A 23,838-nucleotide genomic window follows, 5' to 3' on the forward strand; every position below is an offset into this window, starting at 1 on the left:
TTGCTTTTATCAGATTAATCGATAAAATAATCGATTAGTGAAATAATTAATTGCAGCTGTAGTTTAAGCTCTGTCTGAGTGGAGAGCAGGATGGGTCCCAGTACCGAGCCCTGAGGTTCTCCAGATGACGCCGCCGTAATCTGTTTAGATTAAATGATGAAACTTCAGGATTTTCTTTTCTATTTATCACATAAAATAAACTTATTATGTTGTTGTCGTTCAGACATGACGGTGAAATTGTGAATGAAATCTCGTAATTTTAAAAAATGTTAAAAACCACATAAAAATCATAACTGTACATAAATATACAAGTAATAATGCTGAATATATGTAACTTATCATTTTCAGACAGTCTGAGTATTCATAGCTAAATAAACAGTTGTTCTGTGCAGTAAGTGCCCTGGGTGTCTCCCTGCAGGTGTCCCCGCTCCTCAAAGGCTTCCTGGACCGGATGTTGGTGCGTGAGCCGGCTCAGAGGGCGACGGCCAGCGAGCTCCTGAAGCACCAGTTCCTGTCCAAGGCCGGCCCGCCGTCCTGCATCGTCCCCCTGATGCGGCAGAACAGGATGCGATGAAGCGCGGCGCTCCACACCTCCGGGGCTGTGAAGGCGACTCGGGCGGATCGGGATCCTCCCGCACCGGGAGCCCAGGCGGTGCGGGAGGATCCTGCGTATCCGCTGAGAGTCACTGAACTGTGGGGAGCGCGCTCCCCGAATCAGAGGCAATAACGACGAATGCGTGGGTGAATGAGTGTGATGTCATGTTTCCGGACGCAGAAAAAGGCTCTTTTCCTTTTGTTGTTTTGGAGTACAGCCGGGTTCGAAGGAGTCGGTGACGGTTGGAGTAACTTTTTAAATCTCACTTACCGACAATCTGCAACGTTTCCACTACAGACACTGATCCCGACCTCTGGACCCTGAATTTACTACTGACAGCGGCGACCTTTGGACTCGGACTGTATTTTGTAGCCATAATTATCCTAGCTTCCTGTTGTAAACGAGCAAAAACACACTAAGTGAACATGTAAACACTGGAGTCATGGTAGCAGAGGACTTTTTTTCTTCCACTTATTTCCTAATATTCCTGTGTAAAAACGGTGAACATAGAGAAAACATTGATAATTTACCGTCTGTTTTTATGATTGTTGTATTTTGTTTATTACGATGCAAAAGCACAAAATCTTACCAAATATTTCTGCATAGTTTGAAGTGCAAATATCTCAATACATTTGAAATAAGACAAACTCAAAAATAAGTTTTCAGTAAAATAAAGGAGCTTGTTTTATGTAAATCTGCTAAAATTGATTAAAAGCAGGACAAGTTAAACTGATGGATTAGTTAATTTATATCAAGATATTTTTATAAATAGTCTCCCGGTAGAATTTGTAACTTTTACATCTATTTTAAGGAATATAGCTTCTTTACAATAAGGCTTCACTTACAGATGGCCAGTAATTCAGATATGTTAATTCATCTTTAAGCACTTTATAAATCATTAATAACTGTTTATTATGCATTAATTATTATCTAGTTATACTGAATATTTCAGACTACCTTGTAAGAACAATAAGCATTTGCAAATTTATTTTTGATATATCTTCCCATTCTTAATTCAACAGTTATGATGATTTATTAAGTGTTTATAGATGAATGAATAACATATTTATAAACTATTATTCATCTATAAAGGGAGCTTTATGGTGAAGTTATGCACAAGCTCCTATAGTTTGCTGTAAAGTTGTTTATAAGTTATTTTTTCTTATTTCAAGTGTAATAAGATATTTGCACTAGAAACTACCCAGAAATACTTGGTTGGATTTTGAGTTTTTGCAGTGTGCAGAGTGAAACGTATCGAGCACTGGTGATGAGATGCAGAGGAGCTGCACTCATTCGTGCAACACTAAACCCTCCAGAAGAGACGCTATGGGAGCATTAACCAATCAGCACACAGTCCCATAACACCAGGTCAAATTTTACTAATTCCTTCTTTATGTTTTAATAACTGTAGCATTTTTAGAACAATAGGCTTTACTTTATGTTTGATTTTTTTTTATATATATATTTAATTTTTTCACTGTAGAAAATGAACTAAAATACTGAAACTTCTTGAACTCTTGTGATGTTGTTTTTTTTATGTCTCCTACTACTAACAAGCTGTTTTTACAGTAAAGGACAGATGAATTTGACCCGTCTTGTTTCTGAATGACACTTTTTCTCCATTAAATGCAGCCGGGCGTCCTCAGAGGAGGTCTGCAGGTTTATCTGATTTGGCGCCTGAACTGTAAATGAAACAAACTGTTTGGTTTTCCACATCCAGAGGACCAGCTAAACTCAATCTGTTGTATTGATTAAGTGATTCCTGTTAACACAAACAGCTGTTCTGTGGATCCGCTGCAGCGTGACGTCACAAGCTGCAGAGGGCAAAAAGCTGCTATCTGATGATGACTAGCTTTGGTTTTAACTTATAACAGTTAAAACCAATAACAGCTAGCAGTACAACTCGCAAAATCTTAAATATTCACCTGATATACAAAAGAAAAATGGATGCAGTGCTGTGCTACACTACAAGTAGATAACAAGGTCAGGAAATGTTTTAATTTTAAAAATAGCGAGGAAGTAGTTCAGTTATGCTAGCTTGACTTTGACAACCGTAACATGTAGATATGATGTGGAATGTGGCGTTTCGGTTCATTTAAAATAAATTTTAAAAAAGGCAACCTAAACATAAACTCTGACAGATAATCAGTAGAGTAGGTGGTTAAATTATATAATCTACCACCGTGTTAGCTTAGCTAATAGCAGCGGTAGCTAATCTACCACCGTGTTAGCTTAGCTAATAGCAGCGGTAGCTAATCTACCGCACCGATCGCTTATTAATAATTGCAAAATAAACATCAAACCTGAAAACATACATCTGTAACTGACTCAATGTTCTGTTCTTTATGTGGGAAATGTTTGTTTTTGTTGTTGAATCCTGGAACATAAAGTGGCGTTGTTGTCAGTTGCTATGGCAACGGGTCTGCCTGTAGCGTAGCCGACACACAGAGCGAGGAAAGAGGTTTTTAGTTGTTCTTTAACGGTTTTTCTGTGTTATTTTTCCTCTTTGCTGTGGCGCTCTGCGATAAATGAATCCTGCATCTCCAGGTTTCATTTAGTTAACGGCGCGGTGGCGGTTACGGATGGCGAGGAAAAGAATCGTCTTTTTGCCTCCAGAATGAAATTTCCGGATGTAAACAATAATAGCGAGGGGCCCATAATCAAATATAACAGCAGTTGGTGTTTTTGGCTACTTTCACACAGCAGGCGAATGCAATCTATATCCAACTTTATTTTCTATATTTAAATTTTCAAATATAGACATCTGCGTTCCTCATAATTCACAACAGACACAGATTTGTTGGCACATCTTAAATAAAGCAGAGAGAAATTATAATTTCAATTCTGCCTGTGTGACTTTGCACAAAATCTTTTCTTTCTGTCTCTATCCAGGTTTTGTTTTGTGAAAACACAAATACTAAAAAAAAGAATAAAACCAGAGAGTAGAATTTTAACAGGTGTAGCTTTATATAAACAGTAGATTGAATCAAAGAATATGATTATAAAGTACAAACTAAAATCCAGGTGCAGCCTGTCTTATTTTTTTAATTCTTTTTTCACATTTATCCTAAATTATTTTTGGCATATATTTTGATATATTTTCCCATTTATTCCCATGAAAAATAAGTTTACTTTTAAGTTAACTGTGAAGGTTAATTTATCCATATCTATATATATTAAAAACCTGTTACCCATTAACGATTAATCGATTACTAAATTAGTTGACGGTTATTTCATTGATAGATTAATCACGATTAATCGTTTTATTTCTGTTTTGTACCATATCAATATTTTGATTGATGATGATAAATAATTGTGAAAATACTCAGAATTTCATGGCACAGTTTCTGAAAATGTCACTTTATTTCCAGTGGTTAAGGTTCTGATTTCCATTTGGGCCGACCGGCTGCCATGACGTTTATGAAGTCATGACTCATTTTCTAACGCAGAGCAACCGCCAGAGGATTTTACACCTGAGACCAAATGTTTCTTAAACACTGCCTGGCATTCAATAAGAGTTTCCTGTGTTTCAGAATTAATAAATGTTTTAAAAATAATTGTTCAAACTATGACTGTTTCATTAGTTTTAGTTAAACTCTGTTAAGTCTGGCTCATTCCTCCTGACAGAACCGATGTAACTGGGTCAGGGTTGCAGATCGTCTTGATCACATACAACTTTTTAACTCTTTCCAAATTTCTAATAAAACTAAGAACAGGGTTAAACTAGATAAAACTAGAATAGTGTAGAATAGCAGCGCAAAATGGAAAAGTTTGACAAAAAAAACCCTGGCCAACTGCAATCAGAAGGTATGAAGCAGCATTTATGCTAAACGGATGTAATAATTATTGAATGGTGAATAAAAATGAGGAAGAAACAGTTTCTTTGCATATTTTGTAGCATTGTCTGAGACTTCAAACTGGAGTCCCCGCTCAGAAGCTAATGCAGATTTTTGATGTTCTGCTTCATGTGAACCTGGAAAAAAGCAGAACTGGCTTCAGGTTTAAAGTCTCCATTGTCTCCACCACCAGAAACGGAAATAAATTATGCTAAAAAACCACTGGGACAATAAAACGGAACCATTTTAGACACAAAACAAATCTTACAAGGCACGAGACACTCCTCTCAGCTGCCAGTGTGTTTTAAATCATCCCTTCAAAAAGTAAATGACGGTTTGTAATTAAATTTGTTTAGTAAATATTCACATTTCCACATGGAAGTCAATTAATTTAGCAACAGTAAAGGTGCTAAAAGACACAGAGAAAACTTTAAAATGTGCAAAAATATACATATATTTTCCTCCACGCTGTGAGTGAAGCGCCTGCAGAAGTTAAAGTTGACATTCCTTTGCGATGATTCTGACTCGGGTGTGCCCGTCGCTTCTTTGTTCCTTCAAACAGACCAAGTTTTTCTGCAGACAGAAACTCATCACAAAGCGCATGTCGTAGCTTTATGTCGAGTCAAAGTATTTTTTTAATAGTGGATGTTGGAAACAGCCAGTCTTTGTGGTTTATTTTAAATGATTTATAAAAGCTGCTGAAACTTTGAAGAAGTCTTTTGTCTAAGCTGGTAGTTTCTCTAACATCACTAATCAGATTTTAGAAAGCAGAGCAGCTTCGTTTAGGAAAGATTATCTCTGCTCTGGGGAGAAATGTTCTGAAAATGTGGTTTTCCACCTGTGGTTGCAGTGACGTTGCGTCAATTAGCTGCTTCCTTTACGGCGTCTTTTCAGTCGTGCAAATTTTCTCAGACGAAATCTCCAATGTAAGAATGAAGATTCTTACGTTGAACCCATTGAATGAATCAATTCAGCAACTGACCAATCAGCGGCCACAGTTTGTTCAAAGTAAACGCCTCTCACCTGGACGAACCAAACCTCAAAGTGTTGAGGTTTACCATGAAGAAGCTGCAAAATGTGAAAAATAATCATCCAAATCATCAACACATCTCAAATATTTTGGTCAATCTTCCATTTATTGACTCAAATTTACTCTACATTTCGTTTTCATTTTTAGGAGCTCAGTGTTTCGGCTGTTTTTCAGTTTTCTGGAAGTTTGTTCCAGATTTGTGGTGCATAGAAACTGAATTTTTGTAAATGTTATTATTGTTGTAAAAACATAACTTCACATTAAGAGTTTTTGCAAATGTTTTGTTGGAAAAGACGATATTGTCTGTGTTCTGATCACATCAAGAAATAAATTAGGTTGAAGAAATTCTGGAGGGAGTTTAGATGTTTCTGGTGCAGAATGTTATCAAATTATTTATTTTATTTTTACCTCTTCAGCATTAAATTCAACCCTGAATATTTTCGTAGAACAACCAGCAGTCGGGTATTTTATCGCCCAGAGTGGGTCAGGAAGTCTTTTCTCCAGATTTGCAAACTTTAGTGAATGGATCTGTCTTTACTGAATGCTGCTGAATGCTTGTGGCCCAACTTTGTCACATAAAAGGAACAAAAATTAGATTTGTGCTGATTATAGTAGAAAACTTTGTGCTGCACCAACATTTTCCATTTGAAGACGATTTTGAAATATTTCTCTGAATAACAAGTCGGGTCCAGAGGGCCTGAGTTAAACTTGAGTCTGGGTCGCAGAATCCCTTCTAAGGGTCACAAATGGGCCCCGGGCCGCACTTTGGACATCCCTGATTTAGGGAACCAGGTGCCTGAAGAGGAAGTGATTTCACAGAATCAGGAAGTCTGGAGGAAAATGTTCAGTTTCATTGATATTAAATCATGAGACCAGTGGATCCAGTTCACGGTTTTAAAGACACAGCTGCGGTTGAAAACTTAAATCCGTTCACTTTGGGAAATAATGTTAATGTTTTTTATATTTAAAACAGAATTCAGTTTTTATTTGCATCTTTTAGTGCATTTCTACTATCGCATAAAATACGCTGAACTGCATGGTTAGATGTAAATTTTGCAGAATGTCCCATTTTTAATCGATTAATGGTCAGAATATTTGATTACTAGAATAATCGTTAGCTGCAGCCCTGATCAGGATTGATTTGTAAAAGCAATAAAAGGTAAAAGCACCAAGAGTGAAGACTTTTTACAGGCTGTGTTTGTATTCGAGTCCTTTCTAAACATGCAAAAGCAGAATTTTAGAAAGTTTGACTTTCAAAACTTTAATCAAAAGTTTATTTTAAAACATTTAGTGTGTTTGAAAATGATTTTCTGAAATGTTCTTTTTTGTGCTTAAAGGTTTATTAAAACATTCATTAAAAGTCGGGGTTGCTTTATTTCTCCTGAGGATTGGAGACGTTCTCTCCTGTTCTGAGGTCGCCGCCGTACCTGTTGGTTCCTCACCTGCTTTCTGACGCAACCTTCAGTGGAAACCCAGAAAAAAATCTGTTTCCACGCCGTCTTACAGGCAACAGGCAGAGTCAGCAAAGCTTTGTATTTTTAGCACTTCCACCTTCTGGGTGGAAGCTGCTGGTGCTGCTGGTGCTGCAGCTGCTGCTGCTGGTGCTGCTGGTGCTGCAGCAGGCGGACAGAACGGATTCGGCCAGTACACTTCAAAAACTCAAAAGTTTTGTCTAAAGCAGTTTCTAGAGCAAATTTATGAACCTATTCATTCATGAATCAGTTCAGTTGTGAATCTGTTCAGTTAGAAACCTGTTCATCCATGATCAGTTCAGGCAGGGAACTTTATGAACATTTTCAGTTAGGAATGTGTTCATTCATGGACCTGGTTAGTAAGGAATCAGTTCAGTCAGTAAACTGTTCAGTCAGGAATCTGTTCAGTCAGAAACGGACTCAACATTTGACGTCTGACTTCTCATGTAATGTTTATAATAAAGTGAAAGCTAATTTTTCAGCTTTAGCTCACGGAATCTCAACATTTTGTTTGTTGCAGTTTTGAGTAAATACCTTTGAGGTTGTATGCACCAATTCTTCGAACATCGTCTCAGTTCAGCTTCTGGGGAGTTTTTCTTTAGTCCTTCTGGGTAAAAGTCAGCAGCAGGAAGTCTGGCTTTTATCACTAAGCAGCCCTGAGATGATTTTACTTCCTTCCGGGTATTCTCAATTTATATGTTTATTTTAAATGCGTTATCTGGCCACAGTTTCCCCTTTCTTTCATATGTGGGTCTGTTTGTGGTGAAAAGAAGGGACGGCGCTTCCAGAATGTAACGGCGCCGCGCCGGCGGGCGGGGCTTAACCGCCAGCAGCCAATGGGAGGCCGGGGTGTCGCTGCGAAGCCCAGCTGATAGATGAGTCAAAGCGAGGGGAGCAGCCGAAAAGGTCTCACTTGTTGCTGAGCAGGAGCAGAGAGCGTCAGCTGACCGCGGAGCTCCGACCGCCTCGTCCCCATTCAGAGCCTGGAACCGAACCGGGAGTCCGCCTGCCAGCCCCGCCGCACCGCCGCCCCACAGGTGAGGCGTTTTCACCGTTTACCAGGACATGTTCAGACACGAAACACCTTTAAATGAGCGACGGAGGGATTTATTCTACATGTATTTCTAGAATACCAGCAGAGCTGAACGCTTCTGCTCTCCTGTTTTAACCATTTCAGTTTATTCGCTCATTTATTTACATTAACCAAACGGAGCCTTAAAAAAAATCCAGTTTCACTTTTCCATGTTTCCAGTGATCCTCGGTGAAACTGGTTACAGGGTCAATTCAAAGCGAGTTTTCCTCTGCCTGGCTGTTGATAAGGAGTCCTGTTTTATTGATTACTGAGTAAATGTAGTTGGACAAACTAGCGGATTAATACCGATGGACTGGAGCGTGAGGCCAGCTGATGAGATGAGGGTCTGTGCAGGGCCGCGTTCAGTAGGATGCGGTTTGGTGCCCAAGCCACACGGGTTTTTTTTTACCCCAGATATGCTTCGACGTGAAACTTTGGCTTGATAACCTGTATTTATACTCCTTTAAATCCGGAAAAACAATATTTTCTGACCCTTTCAACACTGAGACAAAACAAAACGCGTTTATCAACATGATAGAAAAAACTATTGGTTGTTTTACTCACTGGACTTGTACAACTGAAATCGGCTGATGATTTTTAAGCTAGGCGCACATTTGAATGGGTTAGCCCTTTAGCATGCTAGAGGATGTTTTGTTTACCACCACAATATTGGCAACTTATGATGGGATTTAAAATTTTTATTGTTGTTTCTCTAGAAATTTTAAAGGATAAATTCAGAAAATTTGGAAAAACTAGTTCTATGTTGACAAGGCCTTTACATGCGATGTTTCTGCATAACAATAGCTATGTTTCCATCCAAATGACATGCAAATTTTAATGAACTGTTGCAAAAAAGTAAACTTGTTTCCATCTTCTGGTTTGGTCTCTGAAAAATGTAGTTCCCCTGGACAAACCCTCTAGTGGGTGGAAAGTTCACTACATCAGAACCTGTTTGATTATTTTTGGTCATTTTTTTTACTTGGTTCATTGACTCGTCTTGAGAAAAGTCAAAAACACCTAAACTCTTTGTCAAAATTGAGGATGTTTCTCAAATCTTACCATTTTCTAAAGCTTCAAAATGTGCTTTAAAAACGACAACAAAAGATGATCAATTTAAAGTAATTTGCAGATGAAACCTTGTATGTTTTGGGCACCAAACTGGCTTCAGCCCAGGGCCCAGGTCCTCCTGAATCCAGCCCTGTTTGCATTATTTAAATAGAAAATGTGTTTATTGCGCTATTGGAAGCTGAAAGCCTGATGCAAAATTCATAAAGGTTAAAACGAAACTTTAGGAGCAGAAGTGAAACGCTGATGTTGCAGAAGTGTGTTTTTTTTTTTTTTTTTGGATAAAAGTGCTGAGTTTTCATGTTTTCTGGTGACTCCCTCCATGACCGAGGGTGCATAGTTCAGGAAAAAATCAGTTTGGATTCGGCTTCTACCCAAAACAAAGCAGTTTTAAGCTTCACCTGCTTGTGTTTTGAGGTTATTTTGGTGGAGTTGCTCTGATCCGATCTGTGTCAGAGAGCAGGGATGTGGTGAAAGCCCATCCCGTTATGCTCTGTCAGCATTGTCTCTGTGCAGAAGCATGCTGAATGGCTTCTCTCACAGCTGACTGCACATATGAGCGTAAAAACAAAGCTTTCTGCATCCCAGAGAGCTGAATGTGGAGCCGTGGGCTCCATCACGCCTCGCTGTGGGTTTTTTCACCTGGAGACGCGGGGCAGCCGATGTAAACATCCAGCCTCCCGCTGCAGCTGCTGATCAGCCTGATTGTAGCGTTTTCATTACAAATACACGCAAATCTGTGTCTATTTTCTGCAGACGTCTAAAAAATAACATAAGCAATTTCAGTGTTTCTATTTAATCAGAAATTAAGTTAAAATCACACGTAAATGAGCTATAAATCGCGATAAGTCATTAAAAAACATATTAGTAATTCAGTTGATCAATTTCAAGGTAATCTGTGAACCAACCAATCAGAGCTTTGAGGCGGGTTATAGTGCTGTCAGTCACAATCTGGTATGGTGCTGCTCAACCTCCTGATCCCTCTTGCTCTCTGCTAGCATAGCATGCTGTCAATGCTTAGCATAGCCACTGTTGATGGTAAAATTAACTGTTTTCCTTAAAATACAACTTGTTTCTCCACCATTAGCACATTTTTCAGGGAGTACATCAGGGTGATTGAGAGCGCTAAGCCCCTCCTCCTGGCTCTGATTGGTGGTCTGTGGTGCATTTCTTCAGGCAACAGCAGCTCAGGGAGGAGGTGTAGGAGATTGATCTTTTTATAGATTATCTGACTCGTATAATACTGTCACGACATGGTGACCGTTTTAACAAATATGTCATCAAAAATAGTTACAAACTGCAGGTTTAATATAAACGCAGTTTGTCAGATGTGAGCCACTTGGCTCTGCCGTCCGTCCTGCAGCTTCTTCCTGCTCAGGGTTTTCCCCTCACAACTCCTCCTCTTGTCTGCAGCAGCGTCGCTCACGCTGCGTCTCGTCTTCCTGTGTTTGTGCCAAACGAGTCGAATGTTGTGGCTGGAAACAAAGCGCATCACTTCCTGTGTCCCGGAAGTTTTTTTTTCCCTAGAAAAGGCCATCAAAGCTGCAAATGATGCTCCTCATCCAGCCTGATGACGTATGCTAAGTGTTTCCACAACCTGCTGCTGTAAACGTTTGAGCCGGAGCGAAAACCCTGCAGGAGGAAACGTCAGCATGCTGAAAGTGTCGGTTGTGGGAGAAATCGGTAAAACGTTATGCAACTTCAGGACCAGATCCTGGTTTTCTGATCTGGAACATCCAGAACTTCAGGAGATTTAAAGGCTTAGAAATAAAACCGCTGCTTTTTTCTTTTGGCAAACGAACAACTCAGAAAGACCAATAATTAAGCCAAACTTCACAAAACATAAAAACAATTTGCATTTAAAATGAGAAAAATCTTCTTTGTTTATTTTCTCCACAGAACTCCTCAAGTTGCAGTTTTACCTTCATCTGGTTCAAACTTAGTAAAACAAACTCATATTAAGCACCTTTTATGACCTAATTATCTTTTTTTAATCAACAGATTAGTAAACGGTATTTTTAGTGGCAGATGCTTCCTTTGCTCCAAATGATCATCGTTCGATAGAATAATTGATTACTAAGGTTGCAGCTCTGCTGGAAACGTTGTGAATCGTCACAGCAGAGGCTGATGCAGCACAACTTGCATGAAAAGCGTCTCGTTCCTGGCTGTGAATGGCTGATATCTGCAGGAAATCTGACATTTATGACTCAACGCAGATCATGTTGTTCCTTATTCTGAATTTGAGACGAGGGAAATGATTTTCTCCTCCAGTTTTCCTGCAGCTGAAACAAATTTGATGCTAATTTTCTCATTTTGAATGTTTGATCAGTGGCTTTAATTCTGCAGCCTTCCTGGTCCTGACAGCAGCAGGCCTAATATCAGCGCTGACTAAGACGCGGCGCGCCCACGCAGGTCGCAGTCGCATCAGACGGAGGTGTTGGCGTATTCGTGCTGCGGTGGCGCCGGGCCCTCCCCTCCGCTGCTCTCGGGATGACTGGCATCCCTGTTGACATGAAAGCTCCCAACACACACACCGAAGGCGGCGAAAACACTCCCACACACCCACATTTTCACACACTGTGGCATTTGGTTTGATGCTGGCAGAGGTCTGGCGCTTCACAGGCCGTGTTTGTCTGGGAATGAAGGAGAGAGGGGCAGAAAGCATCACCTCAGAAGCTCTGCTTGTTTTCCAGATGAGTGTCGGTCAATATGGGCTCTGTTGAAACTGTAAACACTCTCAGGTGAGGGGTTTCACTTTGAGTCGGCTGAAAGGTTGCAGCGAGGCTGGGTTTCATGTTGAAGTGGAGAAGATGTCAAAGTTTTACTGCAGAAGCTCAGAGTAGTTCATAGGAATAATTTTGCATCCATTTAACTGAAATAAAAGGGGAAATTTGTCAGGGTTGGTTTTCTCTGTGCTGCAGAAACATTTCAGGGGTGAAATCTGTTTTTTTATTTGTTGATTTTGAACGGATCCAGTGAGTGGCCTGATGAGGTGCAAAGGTCAGCAGTAAATGCTCAAATGCACAAACACAAAAAAGAAAATGTTGATCTGGAAACGGTAGAGTTGAAAAATAAATTTTAATCATTTAAAATAAACCTGAAACGATGGATTGTTTGTTGAAATATTTTTTTTTCCTATTGCAGATTGGATTTCTGATTTGAATAATTTGTTTTCTCATTTCTTTTGTAGAGAAATTACAAATGTCAAAATTAGGGCTGAAACAATTAATTTAAATAATAATCAATTAATTGATTAATTGTTAATTGGAGTATACAGACTCAAAAAAGGTACTTTGCCTTTTTTGAGTCTGATACTTCAGAGCAGTAATTAAGTCAAGATTGTACAAAAAATATATTGTGCATTTAAAATGAAACGTCTTGGAGAAACACAAGACTGAATAAACATGTTAGCTTTGTGCGTGTGTGTGTGTGTGTGTGTGTGTGTGTGTGTGTGTGTGGTATTCGCACACTCATGTTCCCAAAGGTTATTATTGTGATATTTTTACCATGAAATGCTCTGTTTAGTGCGTTTCTGCTAAATCGTGCAGCAAGGCGAGTATAAACACAGTTAGCGTTACTTTGAAATCGATGCCGTTTTTAACCTGCCTCAGATAAAACACTACAAACATCACAGACCTTGAGATGTGGGACCAGCAGAACCTCCTGCCTCTCATCGGTGGAGAGTGTCAGGATGTGGTTTGAGCTCAGTGACCGTTGAAGCTCAGACTTGCATGCTAGCAGGGTATTAAGGCATATTTGGTGGTTTTTAACTATTATAGCAGGAAGTTGTAAGTATTTTGTTGAATTAATGCATAAAACCTGCTTTTTTATTTTATGGTTTAAGTATGACATGAATCCAGTGTTGGTTGTGGTCAGGCATAAATTAAATGACTAAGATGAATGGAGGTCAATATAAAGTCCTAATAGGGTAGAAATACCAACTTGTGTGTTTGGAGCGTTTCTGTGATATTCACCTGACTTTCTGCAGACCGATGGACCTTATGGGACCGTAAACCCATTCTGATGCGGCAGAACCCTTTTGTAGAGTTGGGGGAACAAAACGGTTGCCAATTTGAACGAAAGTCGATGAAAAGTCTTAATAAGGGTATAAATGTTGACCTGTGTGTGTTTTTGTACGTCTGTTCAGAGTTCTTGTGAAATGCCCCAAAACCTCCTGCTCTGGTTTTATGTTTTCAAGCTGCTGCTCTAGTTTTTCAGCTGCCCAGAAACAAGAGTCTCTGTTGAGACACCAGAAACCAACATGTCCTCTTTGGTCTTAGACTTTTGGATTTAAAAATATCCTAAGAGGCCAGTTGATTCTCTGAATAACTCGGTGTGAAAATATTAAGTATGTCGGGGATTTTTCTCCATCTCTTCAGGAAGTTTCATGTCGGCGCCAGTCCAGTATTCATGGCCGAGCGGACGCATCTGTCTCGTCTGTGGACTCCTCCTCCTGGTCTCCTCCCCGCTCCTCTCTGCAGGTACTTTCTTCACACCTGGTGGGCAACCTTTGACCTTTTTATGGCTTGGTTCTGACTCATTCTGAAGACTCTTTCTGATCGTGACTGAATGTGAAACTGTGTTTTTTTTCTACTGTCTTCTTGCTAAACGTGTTTGTGTTTTGGAGGTTTGAAACCTGCCGTCTGGTTTAACTTATTGTAAAAGTTTTTTTCCTCTGAAGCTGGTTTATTCATAATTACATTCATTTTAAACTATCATTTTAACATGTAGGAAGTTAAAATGTTTTTCTGACTCGCCTTGAGGCGATAACGGAAGTCCCGGCGAGGGAGCTTATGTTTTCTACGCCAACGTAGAAAACTTTCACTTGCACGTAACATCACCGTGAAGCCGGAAAAACAACTTCTTGTCCATCACCTTTTGACTGATTTTCTTTATTTTGATTTAACAGTTGAAACTTTAACATTTCTAGACCAAATACAGAAAGTAATTGTTAGTTATGCACAAAGAAATCAATAAATTTTTGAATATCTGTGATCGGCCAGTGCTTCCATTGCAAACCGATCCATCAATCTTTTTCTCCCTCTGCAAAGGTTTAAAAAATCTGCCTCGTTTGCTTTGCCCTGTTTGTTTGGCAACGATTCAATGATTTTGATTTTAAAAAATGGAAATTGATTGTTATAAAAAATAAAGAAAATTGTTCAAAATTGGAATCGGCAGGTCAGGCATTTTAAAGATCAGAGATTGGCCAGACAGCTCCAGAACCCGCTCACCTGTCTGTCGACCTGTTTCTGACCCTGCAGGCCGGCTGAACTGCTCTCACCCTCTGGTACCAGAACATGGAGGTTTCCGCTGCGACCCGTCTCCATGCCGCGGGTTTCCTCCTAAGACCGTCATCCAGATCTTCTGTGAGAACGGATACCACACGGGCAACAAGAAGCCCAGCTCCAGGTGTCAGCGGGGGAGGTGGACCCCCATCCCGCCCTGCCTCCCCATGAAAGGTACGAATTTATTCAGAAAAACAGAAGATAATCATGATGAATCTGAGGCTGATAGTCCAGTGGATTTGGTTCAATTGGGACCAAAATTGTTATATTTTTAGCTGCAGTTATTCTCTTTCTTGCTGCACTGAGTCAAACTAACCAAACTAATTTAAAAACCTGTTCCCCTCCTCGCCTGTGGGGGCGCTGCACCAAGAACTGCTGAAGGAAACAACACAAAAACCTCTGAAGAAATGGAAACAAAAATGGAGAGGATTTCTCGTTTGTCTTTAGCAAAAGACCACGAGGCGCTAACGCTAGGTTAGCATGTTTGTATTTACTCAGAATGCCCTGCACTATAATCCACTTCCTGCTGTTGGAGAGCTCACCTTGGAGATCTCAGTTGGTTTAATTGCATAAAACATTTTGTCCAACAAACAGACGCCTTTATCCAACCAATCTGGGCTTAAAAACACTTTACATTTCTGGTGCTTTTATAATGAACATTAATGGAAATGAGATCTGGCCATGTATCTTATTTCAAAGCGAATGTTTTGGAGGTTTTAACCAAATAATTTAAAATATCGGTCTCAGTTAAACCTGTTGGAACAGGATTCTCTTTTCTGCTGATTAAAAACAATCATTTGCTCCTAGTTGAGCTGCACATGCAGGTTAGCAGGGATTACATTTTCAGATTACAGCGTCATAATGACGGCTTTTTATGCTGATTTGCATGGTGGGCGTAACTTCTCATTAATATTACTAGTTCAAGATGACATTTCCTAACAGCTAAAAATGTGATTAAGAAATATTCTTGGAAGACGGCAGCTGAAAGAACCCATCAAGATAAGGGGTCCGATCACTCAGCCCTGTGGTTCCCCACCTGATTCTTGCTGATCTCCCTTCTGTTCGTGTTTTGGAAACTTCTCTTGAAGGATGACATGCAGTTTGCTGAACATGTCGTAATGGTTGGAAGTGTGAAAAGTTTCTGCAGCTTCCAGTGAAAACGTCCAATTCAAACATTATGAAAGAATCTTTTGGATATTGTTTTCTTAATTCCTGTTTACGATCATTTCAATGAATGAATAAAAGGACTTCTGCTAAGTGAACTTTAAAAGCAGAATAAAACGGGCTCTGAATAAAATGGGGAAGAGCCGTTTCAGCTGACCAAGTCGAACATTTACACAAAACACAGGAACCTTCTCGATGCACATTTCACAGAAAAATTTGCAGGATTCTGTTTTGCAGTACGAGTTCTGGTGCAGAGGTTATTGGGCAACTCTGAACGTTTCCCGTAGCGCTGACCGAGTGCAGCGTTTCTCAGTTTATGATCTACTGACTCACGGTCGCTTCTGACCCAGATACTAACAGCAGTTAGTCATTTTATGAGGCTTTGCTGTTTTTTCCAACATTTAAAATTGGGGTTGCACAACTTTACTTCCCTTACTTGCTCACATTCTCTCTGCTTCCTAGAGAAGCAGAGAGAATGTTTCACAGACAAAGAAACTTTAGTTTCTTTGTCTTTGTCTGTTTCTTTGTCTAAAGTTTCACAGACAAAGAAACTTTAGTTTCTTTGTCTGTGAAAATCAAGAGGATAACTTCTCTTTTATTAAAACTATTTTAATAGTTTTGCCGGATTTCGCCCTGAAAATCTCCTCCTTTAGCAACACGCAGCAACTTTATCACCGTTATCTTTTGACCTATTTAGCAGATCCGCTCAGAGACTTTCTGACTCGCTGCAGAGGAACTAGAAGCTTCACTGTTCTCAAACTGTTCCAACTTCCTCTGTCGCCATTCAGTCGAACGCGAAGCAACAGGAAGTCAGAGCGCACAAAGAGGAAGCGGGCAAAGCCACTATAAATTAACCGAGATAGATTTCCTTCAAGCTTTCAGACCGATGGAAACCTGCGTCAAGTTAAATATTTTACAGAAATATAATGAAATGCATAAACAATTAAACAGAAGCTGCAAATTCCTGTTTCTGCAGTGGATGATGATGCTCTGTGTTGTAATAATCTGAGACATTAGTGGATTATTTGAACCAAATGGGCTCCAGTTTTACTATGAGGTAAAGGGATCCAAGCACTCAGCCTTGTGGAACCCCGTTTCCCCGTGTCCTTTGAAAACAGACATTACTGGCAACAAAACGCCACAAACAGCTGGAGTCTCTCAACAAGAAGTACATTAATCCTTTAAAATCCTAACCTGTGTTTTTATATAATCTCCTTTAGTTTACAATGTTTTGATGGTTTTTATTTTTAAAGTTTTGTTCAGAAGAATTAAATTCAGAAATACTTTATTTACCCCAAATGTTTGTTACTCATATCTTCACAGTAAGTTGTGAACCTTTAGCAGCAGAGACGATATTCCACAGCAACGTGTCCTGGGTGACAATCGTTTGTTAGCAAACTCTGCTAATCCTCCTCCTTTGCTTTTGCTGCTCCTCTTCTGGAACAGATGGTTTGAACTTTCTTTCTCTCTGCATCCAGGATTCGTCCTTTTCAGCTCCTCGGAGGTTTGGGGTCGTAGTTCGGATATTATTTGAGCTTCTGAAATCAGCTGCTAATGGTTGTGAAAGCAATACCTTGTTGCCATGGTTACACATCATAACTGTCCAAACGTATAAAAAAAGACACATCGGAACCAGAGGGAATAATTGATTTACTCCTTTTTTCTTTCCTAGCTTCAACCATTCAGTTTGTGTTTTACAGAGTTTCTTCCACCTGTGATCGTTTTAATTAATGTTTTTTAACATTTTTGCGTCTCTGCCCTCCTCCACAGACGGGCCCAGCATGAAGCCCGATGGCGACATGCCCAGCATGGCCACCACCGCGGTGGGCGTGTCCATCTTCCTGCTCACCACCACCGCCTGCCTGATCGTCAAGTCCCGCCTCTACCCCTGCCGATCGCACGGGTAAGAAGAACGCCAAGCAGCTGAAGCCAAATCTGATCGACAGAAACTGTTTTGAAATCCAAACTGGGTTGAATTGAATGATAATTGGATCTGAATCTGGATTTGTGGTCCAGTGACTGAATGATAAATAAAATCATTTGGGCTACGTTCACACATCAGGCAAAATGACCAACTCTGACATTTTCATGTCGGTCTGAACCGCCCACTTCCGATCATTTCACCCAAAACAAAACTCATTTGTGCCACTTCCACACGGCCCAAGTCATTGTAGGAAACTGACGATAAGTGGAACTAAAAACTCATTTCCTAATTACCTTTAAATAATGTGAGGTTCCTCTTCCTGTCTCCCGCAGCCGCCGCTCCTCCGACCAGCTGGACCTGATGGTGGACGGCCTCTCCGTGTCTCTCCCGTCCTACGAAGAGGCGGTGTACGGCAGCTGGGGGCAGCGCATCCCTCCCTGCTCCGCCCCGGGACCGACCCAGCTCCTGCTGGCCCAGGAGGAACCCGGCTTCTGCCCGTCGCCTCCAGCCGGCCAGCCGGACGGCGGCCACCAGCCCCTGCTGTCCATCCAGAGCCCGGAGAACGCCCCTCCGCCCTACGAAGAGGTCCCATCGTCCCGATCCAGAGACCGGCTGAACGACGGGAACATCCGCCATCTATCGGACGATAAGGACACTTGATCGCCGAGGAGCTCCTGTGGAGACGCGATTGTGACAGCTGGTGATCTTCAGCGTTTCATCTGATGAACATGAAGGAGGAGCAGCTGATTCCTCCACCGCCTGCACTTTTCCTGATTGGCCGCAGCTGCACGGCTTCAGAACGGAAATGATTTTTAGACGAAGCTGACTAAATCCGATCGGCCAGCACAGAACACAGGACTCTGTACGTTGAGGTACATGAGTCAATAACATGCCTCTGTTATTGATCATAACACTTACACAGGTTCAAAAAATGCTGACTTGGAAAAAAATCCCCGCTGTTTGGCGCCCCCACCGCAGCGCCCAGTGCGTCGACGGAGCTGGCTGAGGACTGAAGCGTTTTTCTAAATAAAATGTTGATTGTATTGAGTGTGTGTGTTATGAATGTAAGGCTTGGGCTGGATGTTGTTTTCCTCCTGGCCGGTTTCTAAGCTGTTAAACGTTAATTTATGTAAATGTTTTAGGCGTGTTTTCAGTTCTGGAGACGTCGTTTTTCCCTCCCCTCAGTGATGGGGCTGTGTTACAGGAACGTTTCCTGTTTCCATGGCGATCGACTCTACGCCATTCCTGTCTGAGACTTTTGCACGTCTTCAGGTGCAGTCAGACTGGTGCACAGATTTATGAAAGTAATTTAAGCGTTTTATTAATTGTACATAAAATAAATATATTTTGAGAGATGAGAACAATCAAATGGGTTTCTGTTGTAATCAGTGGAGAGCGGAATGTAAATATCTATATTTTTAATATAGCATTTAAATCTACTACCTAAGACTGATTTTCTTTAAATCAGACTAATGTACTTTTGTGTTTTGCTTTTTATTTCTTAACCTGCAAAAAAAAAAAATCTTTAAATGGCCTGGAAGCTTCGGACACTTCCCTGTTTTTATTTCTGCAGGGATGCCTTCAGACCTTGAATGTATTTAATGTTTGATTTTGTGTAGCTGTTAAAAGGATTGTAATACTTGCAGATGATTATTTGTACATTGTATTATTGCACAGAATTCTAATATAATAAATGTTTGAAGCGTTTATGTTGGTCTGATTTGTGACGTAATTAGTTTCAGCTGTGAAAGTTGATGGACGGAGACGCAGCGAGGCTCGTTTCTCTTTAATCACCAGGAAGGTGAATAAATTAAATTTAAAAAGATTAAATATAACATAAGAATGAGTTTATTGGGAGTATTTTGCCAGTCGAAAAGGATTTTTCTCCTGCTGAAGGTTAGTCGAAACTCCGATGTGGTTTGCTTCGTGTCGCTGGTTTCTTATAGCATTTGCACCATTTCGGTTCGCTTTCAAGATTTTTAAAAAAGGATTTATTGCAGGAAATGTGACTGTTTCAGAATCCGACCACATCGAGCAGTAGCTCAGAGAATCAGATGTTTAATGGGGGAGTCGAGCTAACAGTCACTCAAATCGGGACTTTTTTCACTTGGAAAGAGAAAATCTGGGTTAGAAAAGTAAAAAATAGGTGGATTTCTGCTTTATTTTTATGTTGAAATTTCAAGTTACCAAAGTAATTGTTTCAGCAGAACAGCATATAGTGGACTAAGTGTGTGTGTGTGTTTTGCTTTATACATGTTTCTAATCTTAATATTTAAAGATAGAGTAAATCCAAAGACAAATTAAAAAAAAATTTAAGAGGAAAAAACATCCCAAAAGCACAGGGTTGTAAAATGTTAAATTATGACAGAAGTGTAATCGGTCTATTTTTCGCAATAACCAACACATGATGTCCCAATCAGAGGCGGAGCTAAAAATGTTCTCGAAAGTGGAATTACTTCAACATATTTTTACTGAAGTAAAATTAACTGTCCAAGAAATTAAGTCCGAGTAAAAAATATTGATGAACAGGACGAGTAACTGATCATAACATGCTTTAATCATTAAAATGCCAATAAGTTATGCGTACATATGAGCCGGGACTTAACAGTCAATTTCGATTAATATATAGATTTTAATGCGTTAAAAATTTTAACACCTACCGGAACCTTTGTATTCACGCATTTCTGGTAGTCCCGTAAATCTGACGTACAAATGCCATCCGCTAAAGCCACTGCGGTTAATTTCTGTTTCCAGAAGCGATCTGATGGAAAAGACTATTGTTGTGTTCAAGTTTTGCTAAAAGGAGTTAGCATATCAGCAAAGCTATTAAAGCCTGAAATAGCATCTCATTACTACAAGTTGCTACCGTCAGAGTGCACAGCCATATTTCTAAGGAAATATTGCTTAAATTTACTAAAACACTTGAAAGCTGAATGGATAGAATAGGAATTAGCATCAATCTGATGGCTGAATAACAGGCCAAAAATATAAATAGCTTTGAAAATGTTACACACCCTGAAATGACTTTTAAGCTAATTATAATCGAGTCTTGCCATATGGATAAATTACTTCCAGTGATTGTATGTGCAGTTTCCATACATGTTCACCTTCACCTGACCTCCAAATGGCCGACAGACTCACCAGATAGTAAATAACAGAATAACAAAGTTGGTGCATAAACAAGAGGTCTCACTTCAACATAAACTGTCCATTTATTTTTGGTTGAAACATGTTTATTCTTCATTCAGTGAAGTTACTCAGTCTGTAAATTTTACTGAAGTAAGAGTACCAATTCTTCATAATATTAACCAAACATAAAACTATTATGTTTACAATACCCCCTCCAAAAAAAAAAAAACAAAAAAAAAAGTAAATGTAACTATTTACTTTCCAACTCTTGGCCCAAATCTACAGATGACGGTGAGTCAGAGGTCATGATTCAGCAATAAGGAGAACCAGTCTCAGATTTACCAAAAACATCTTAATGATCCTGAAGATTTCAGGAAATTAAGTTTTTGGTAGAATAGAACAGAAATGTCCATTATTGTCCCACAGTGATAAAAACTGAAAAATAAGAGACTGGACAGCTACCGCTAACTTGACATGTGACGGTAGTAGCCAGTTTAGATTCCCACTTCCTGCTTTGGTTTGAATCCTCGGAGTTCCGACCACAAAAAGCGGAAGTGGATCGATGAGTCAGGAGTGGAGGCGGCGGTCCGGTCCGGCTTACTGTAAGCAGTCAGCTCGGTTCGATGAATGATCCTGACCAACACTTCCTTCTCCCACGTGGGACCGTGGGGCAATTATTGTTTTTATGTAAGAGAGGAGTTTAAAAATTACACCAGCGTTTGTTTTGCAACGGCTGCGGGCGCGTCTACACGCGATGACGTCACGTCCTGGCAGATAAGAGAAATGGATGAAGAAACGGGGGTGAAAAGACGAAATGTCCCTCCTTTAGTCACAAAATGTTTCTGGTTGAGCGAACAGGAGGTGAATCAGAGGCAGGAGCAGCAAAAGGGCAAATTACCAGAAACCGCCGGGGGCAGTTCTGACGTCATCATGGTCCGTTTGGGCCTTCACACTGAAGTTGAACCAGAACCAAACTCATCTTGCTTCAGGACGGTTAGGTTCACCAAATTTAAGACTCAATAATGTACGGCGGCGTATTGGGGCCAAAACTTGAACATTTCTGTTTCAAAAGTTGAAAATTTGCAAGAAAAAACTGAAATCTTTGACAGTTATCGCAGAAATCTCCAAAATTTTCTAGAAAATTTTTGAGTTTTTTATTTGTTAAGGTTTTATTGGCTCTTGCGGCCCTCACTCGACAGCGAATTGACAGGAAAGTGGGCAACGAGAGAAGGGGGCAGACATGCCGTAAAGGTGGCCAGGCCGGGAAACAAACCGGCGACAGCCACGTTGAGGACCAAGGCCTCCTGCACCACCACAGCACACGCTTCGACACTTTTTAAACTCTGTCCAGTTTTAAATTTGCTAGAAAAAAAACATTTTCAGATCTCTGAAATTTTCTAGAAAAAACTTGAAAGTTTGAGTTTGAAAAGTCAAAAATTTACAAGAAAAAAATCATACATTTTGACCATACATTATCTCAGAAATGTCCAGTTTTTTCTGAACAATTCAAGTTTGAAAAGTCAAATATTTCCTAATAGAGGACTCTAAAATCTCCAGAATTATTTAAATGTGGAAATTTCTGAGCTTCAAAAGTTTAATTTTTTTTACTTTTGAAACTTTGAGTAAAGNTGACAATTTGCAAGGAAAAAAAAATCTGAAATTGAAATCAGTCCCAGAGATTTTCTAGAAAAAACTAGAGACATTTCCGTTTCAAAAATTGAAAATTTTCCAAAGTGGAACATTTTTGGCTTTTGAAATTTTGAGATTTGTCTCAGATTTGAGAAGGAACTTGGAAAATAGAGATTTAGAGCAAATTTTTAACTTTCCAAACACTGAAATTACCAAGTTTTTTCTAGAAAATGTATGAGCTTAATCTCAAAATTGTGTTTTGGTGTAAATTTCCTCCTTTTTTTCTATCTACAGTGACCATAATACACTGCTGTAATAGTGAGAGAATCTGTCAGATTAATTTATTAGCATCTTCAGTGTCAGAAGTTTACTCACTTCAACATATTTTTATTTATGTAAAAGTAAAAAGTATCCATCCAAGAAATTAGTGAAAAAGTATTTGGTAAAAAGTCAATTCAAGTACTGAGCAACTGATCAAATTATCGATCATTTCATCATGAATGATATGTCAGGAGGATTATGGGTAAAAATCCCAAACGTTTTAAAAGGCAATTATCTGATTCTGACCTAATGTATGTAAACTTCTGAATTAGAAGAAAGTTAATCTAAATTTTGCAACATTTTCTGGTTTTTAGTAATTCTGACTGACATAAAACATGAGAAGTTTGATTTGATTTAACTTCAGACAATGAAAAAAACTGTATTTAAACTTCTATATCTCTAAAGTATTTTAATCTTTTCTCCCATTTAAAGTCAGAAGTTCTGCAGTTTCCATGAATCCGTCACAACGAAACAAAAACTTCAGGAACAGGTAAGAATTTTCAGTAAATCATTAACCTGCTGATTTGTTGTCATGAGTTGATCAGATTAGCTGCAGCTCATGTGACGCTGTGTGTGACTAGCAGCAGAAAACCCCGCAGAGTAACGCTAAAATGTGATTCTGGTTAATTTATGACCAGCTGGTCTGGAGGAAGTCCGACCAGAGAGACGGCAGGTTCAGCTTTCCTGTAATCAGGACCAACAGCCGCCGATGAAACGGCGCGTTGGGGTCGTTGCAAACGGACCGAAAAAAGGAGGAAATTTCCATCAAAAAATACAAGATTATGCTGAGAAAATTTCTAGAAGAAACTTGGAAATTTGAGTTTCAAAAGCTAAAAGTATTTGACTTTTCACATTCAGAAATAATGGATCATTTGAGATTAATCTAAAACTTTTTAGTTTTTTTTTTTAAATATTTCTGAAGATGTTCCTCAAAAAATCTTTTCAAAATTTTCACTTGAAATTCAAATTTAAAAAATTCTCAAATTTCTTTGAGTATAAAGCAAATTTTCAACCATTGAAACTCAAATTTTTTTTCCAGAAAAATTTCTGAAAATATTTAAATTCTATAAATTTTTGAAATATTTTCACTTTTCAAACTCCTTACTTTTTTGTAGAACATTTCTGAAATGAACCTTAATTTTGTGTTTTAACTGACATTTACTGAGTTCTACCTACAAACACCAACACCGTGCTGCACACTGCAAAATTTAGTAGTTTTAATCCAGTTTGTAATGCAAATTTTTAGTACACTTGAAATGAGGCAAAACTAATGTGCAAGTAACTTTTCAGTAAGACATGAGCTCATTTCAATACAA

At 39.4% G+C, this 23,838-nt stretch overlaps 2 protein-coding genes and 2 long non-coding RNA genes across 5 annotated transcripts in view; all 4 read left to right on the forward strand.

The window, feature by feature from the left end:
* The window catches only part of pak4 (p21 protein (Cdc42/Rac)-activated kinase 4), a 34,676-nt gene extending 33,459 nt beyond the window's left edge, over positions 1 to 1,217 (forward strand). For both annotated transcript variants that reach the window (XM_015047964.1, XM_015047965.1), the window contains exon 11: positions 419 to 1,217. In XM_015047964.1, the coding sequence (XP_014903450.1) occupies positions 419 to 574 (156 nt within the window). In that variant the 3' untranslated portion in view covers positions 575 to 1,217. The remainder of the gene's footprint in view (positions 1 to 418) is intronic.
* A 3,699-nt stretch (positions 1,218 to 4,916) lies between these two features.
* On the forward strand, positions 4,917 to 23,232 carry LOC106956874 (uncharacterized). The gene is made up of 4 exons (XR_001426843.1): positions 4,917 to 4,928; positions 18,722 to 19,339; positions 22,955 to 23,012; positions 23,104 to 23,232. It is a non-coding gene; the product is annotated as an uncharacterized LOC106956874 (long non-coding RNA).
* LOC106956873 (sushi domain-containing protein 6) lies at positions 7,656 to 19,150 on the forward strand. Its single transcript, XM_015047966.1, has 5 exons — positions 7,656 to 7,970; positions 13,450 to 13,551; positions 14,332 to 14,529; positions 17,290 to 17,422; positions 17,776 to 19,150. The coding sequence occupies exons 2-5, from the start codon at positions 13,458 to 13,460 to the stop codon at positions 18,101 to 18,103; spliced, it is 753 nt and encodes a 250-aa protein (XP_014903452.1). The 5' UTR covers positions 7,656 to 7,970; positions 13,450 to 13,457; the 3' UTR covers positions 18,104 to 19,150.
* Positions 14,719 to 15,980, forward strand: LOC106956875 (uncharacterized). Its single transcript, XR_001426844.1, has 2 exons — positions 14,719 to 14,829; positions 15,180 to 15,980. It is a non-coding gene; the product is annotated as an uncharacterized LOC106956875 (long non-coding RNA).
* Positions 23,233 to 23,838: the final 606 nt, after the last annotated feature.

Source organism: Poecilia latipinna, unplaced genomic scaffold (genome assembly GCF_001443285.1).
Source record: "Poecilia latipinna isolate Pla-1442-1.1 unplaced genomic scaffold, P_latipinna-1.0 Scaffold852, whole genome shotgun sequence".
In the NCBI taxonomy this organism is placed as follows: domain Eukaryota; kingdom Metazoa; phylum Chordata; class Actinopteri; order Cyprinodontiformes; family Poeciliidae; genus Poecilia; species Poecilia latipinna.

Coding starts and splice junctions, on each gene's coding strand:
- LOC106956873 (XM_015047966.1), top strand. CDS start 13,458: ATGTCGGCGCCAGTCCAGTATTCATGGCCGAGCGGACGCATCTGTCTC. Junction 14,530..17,289: donor GCCCTGCCTCCCCATGAAAG/GTACGAATTTAT, acceptor CCTCCTCCACAG/ACGGGCCCAGCATGAAGCCC. Junction 17,423..17,775: donor TACCCCTGCCGATCGCACGG/GTAAGAAGAACG, acceptor TGTCTCCCGCAG/CCGCCGCTCCTCCGACCAGC.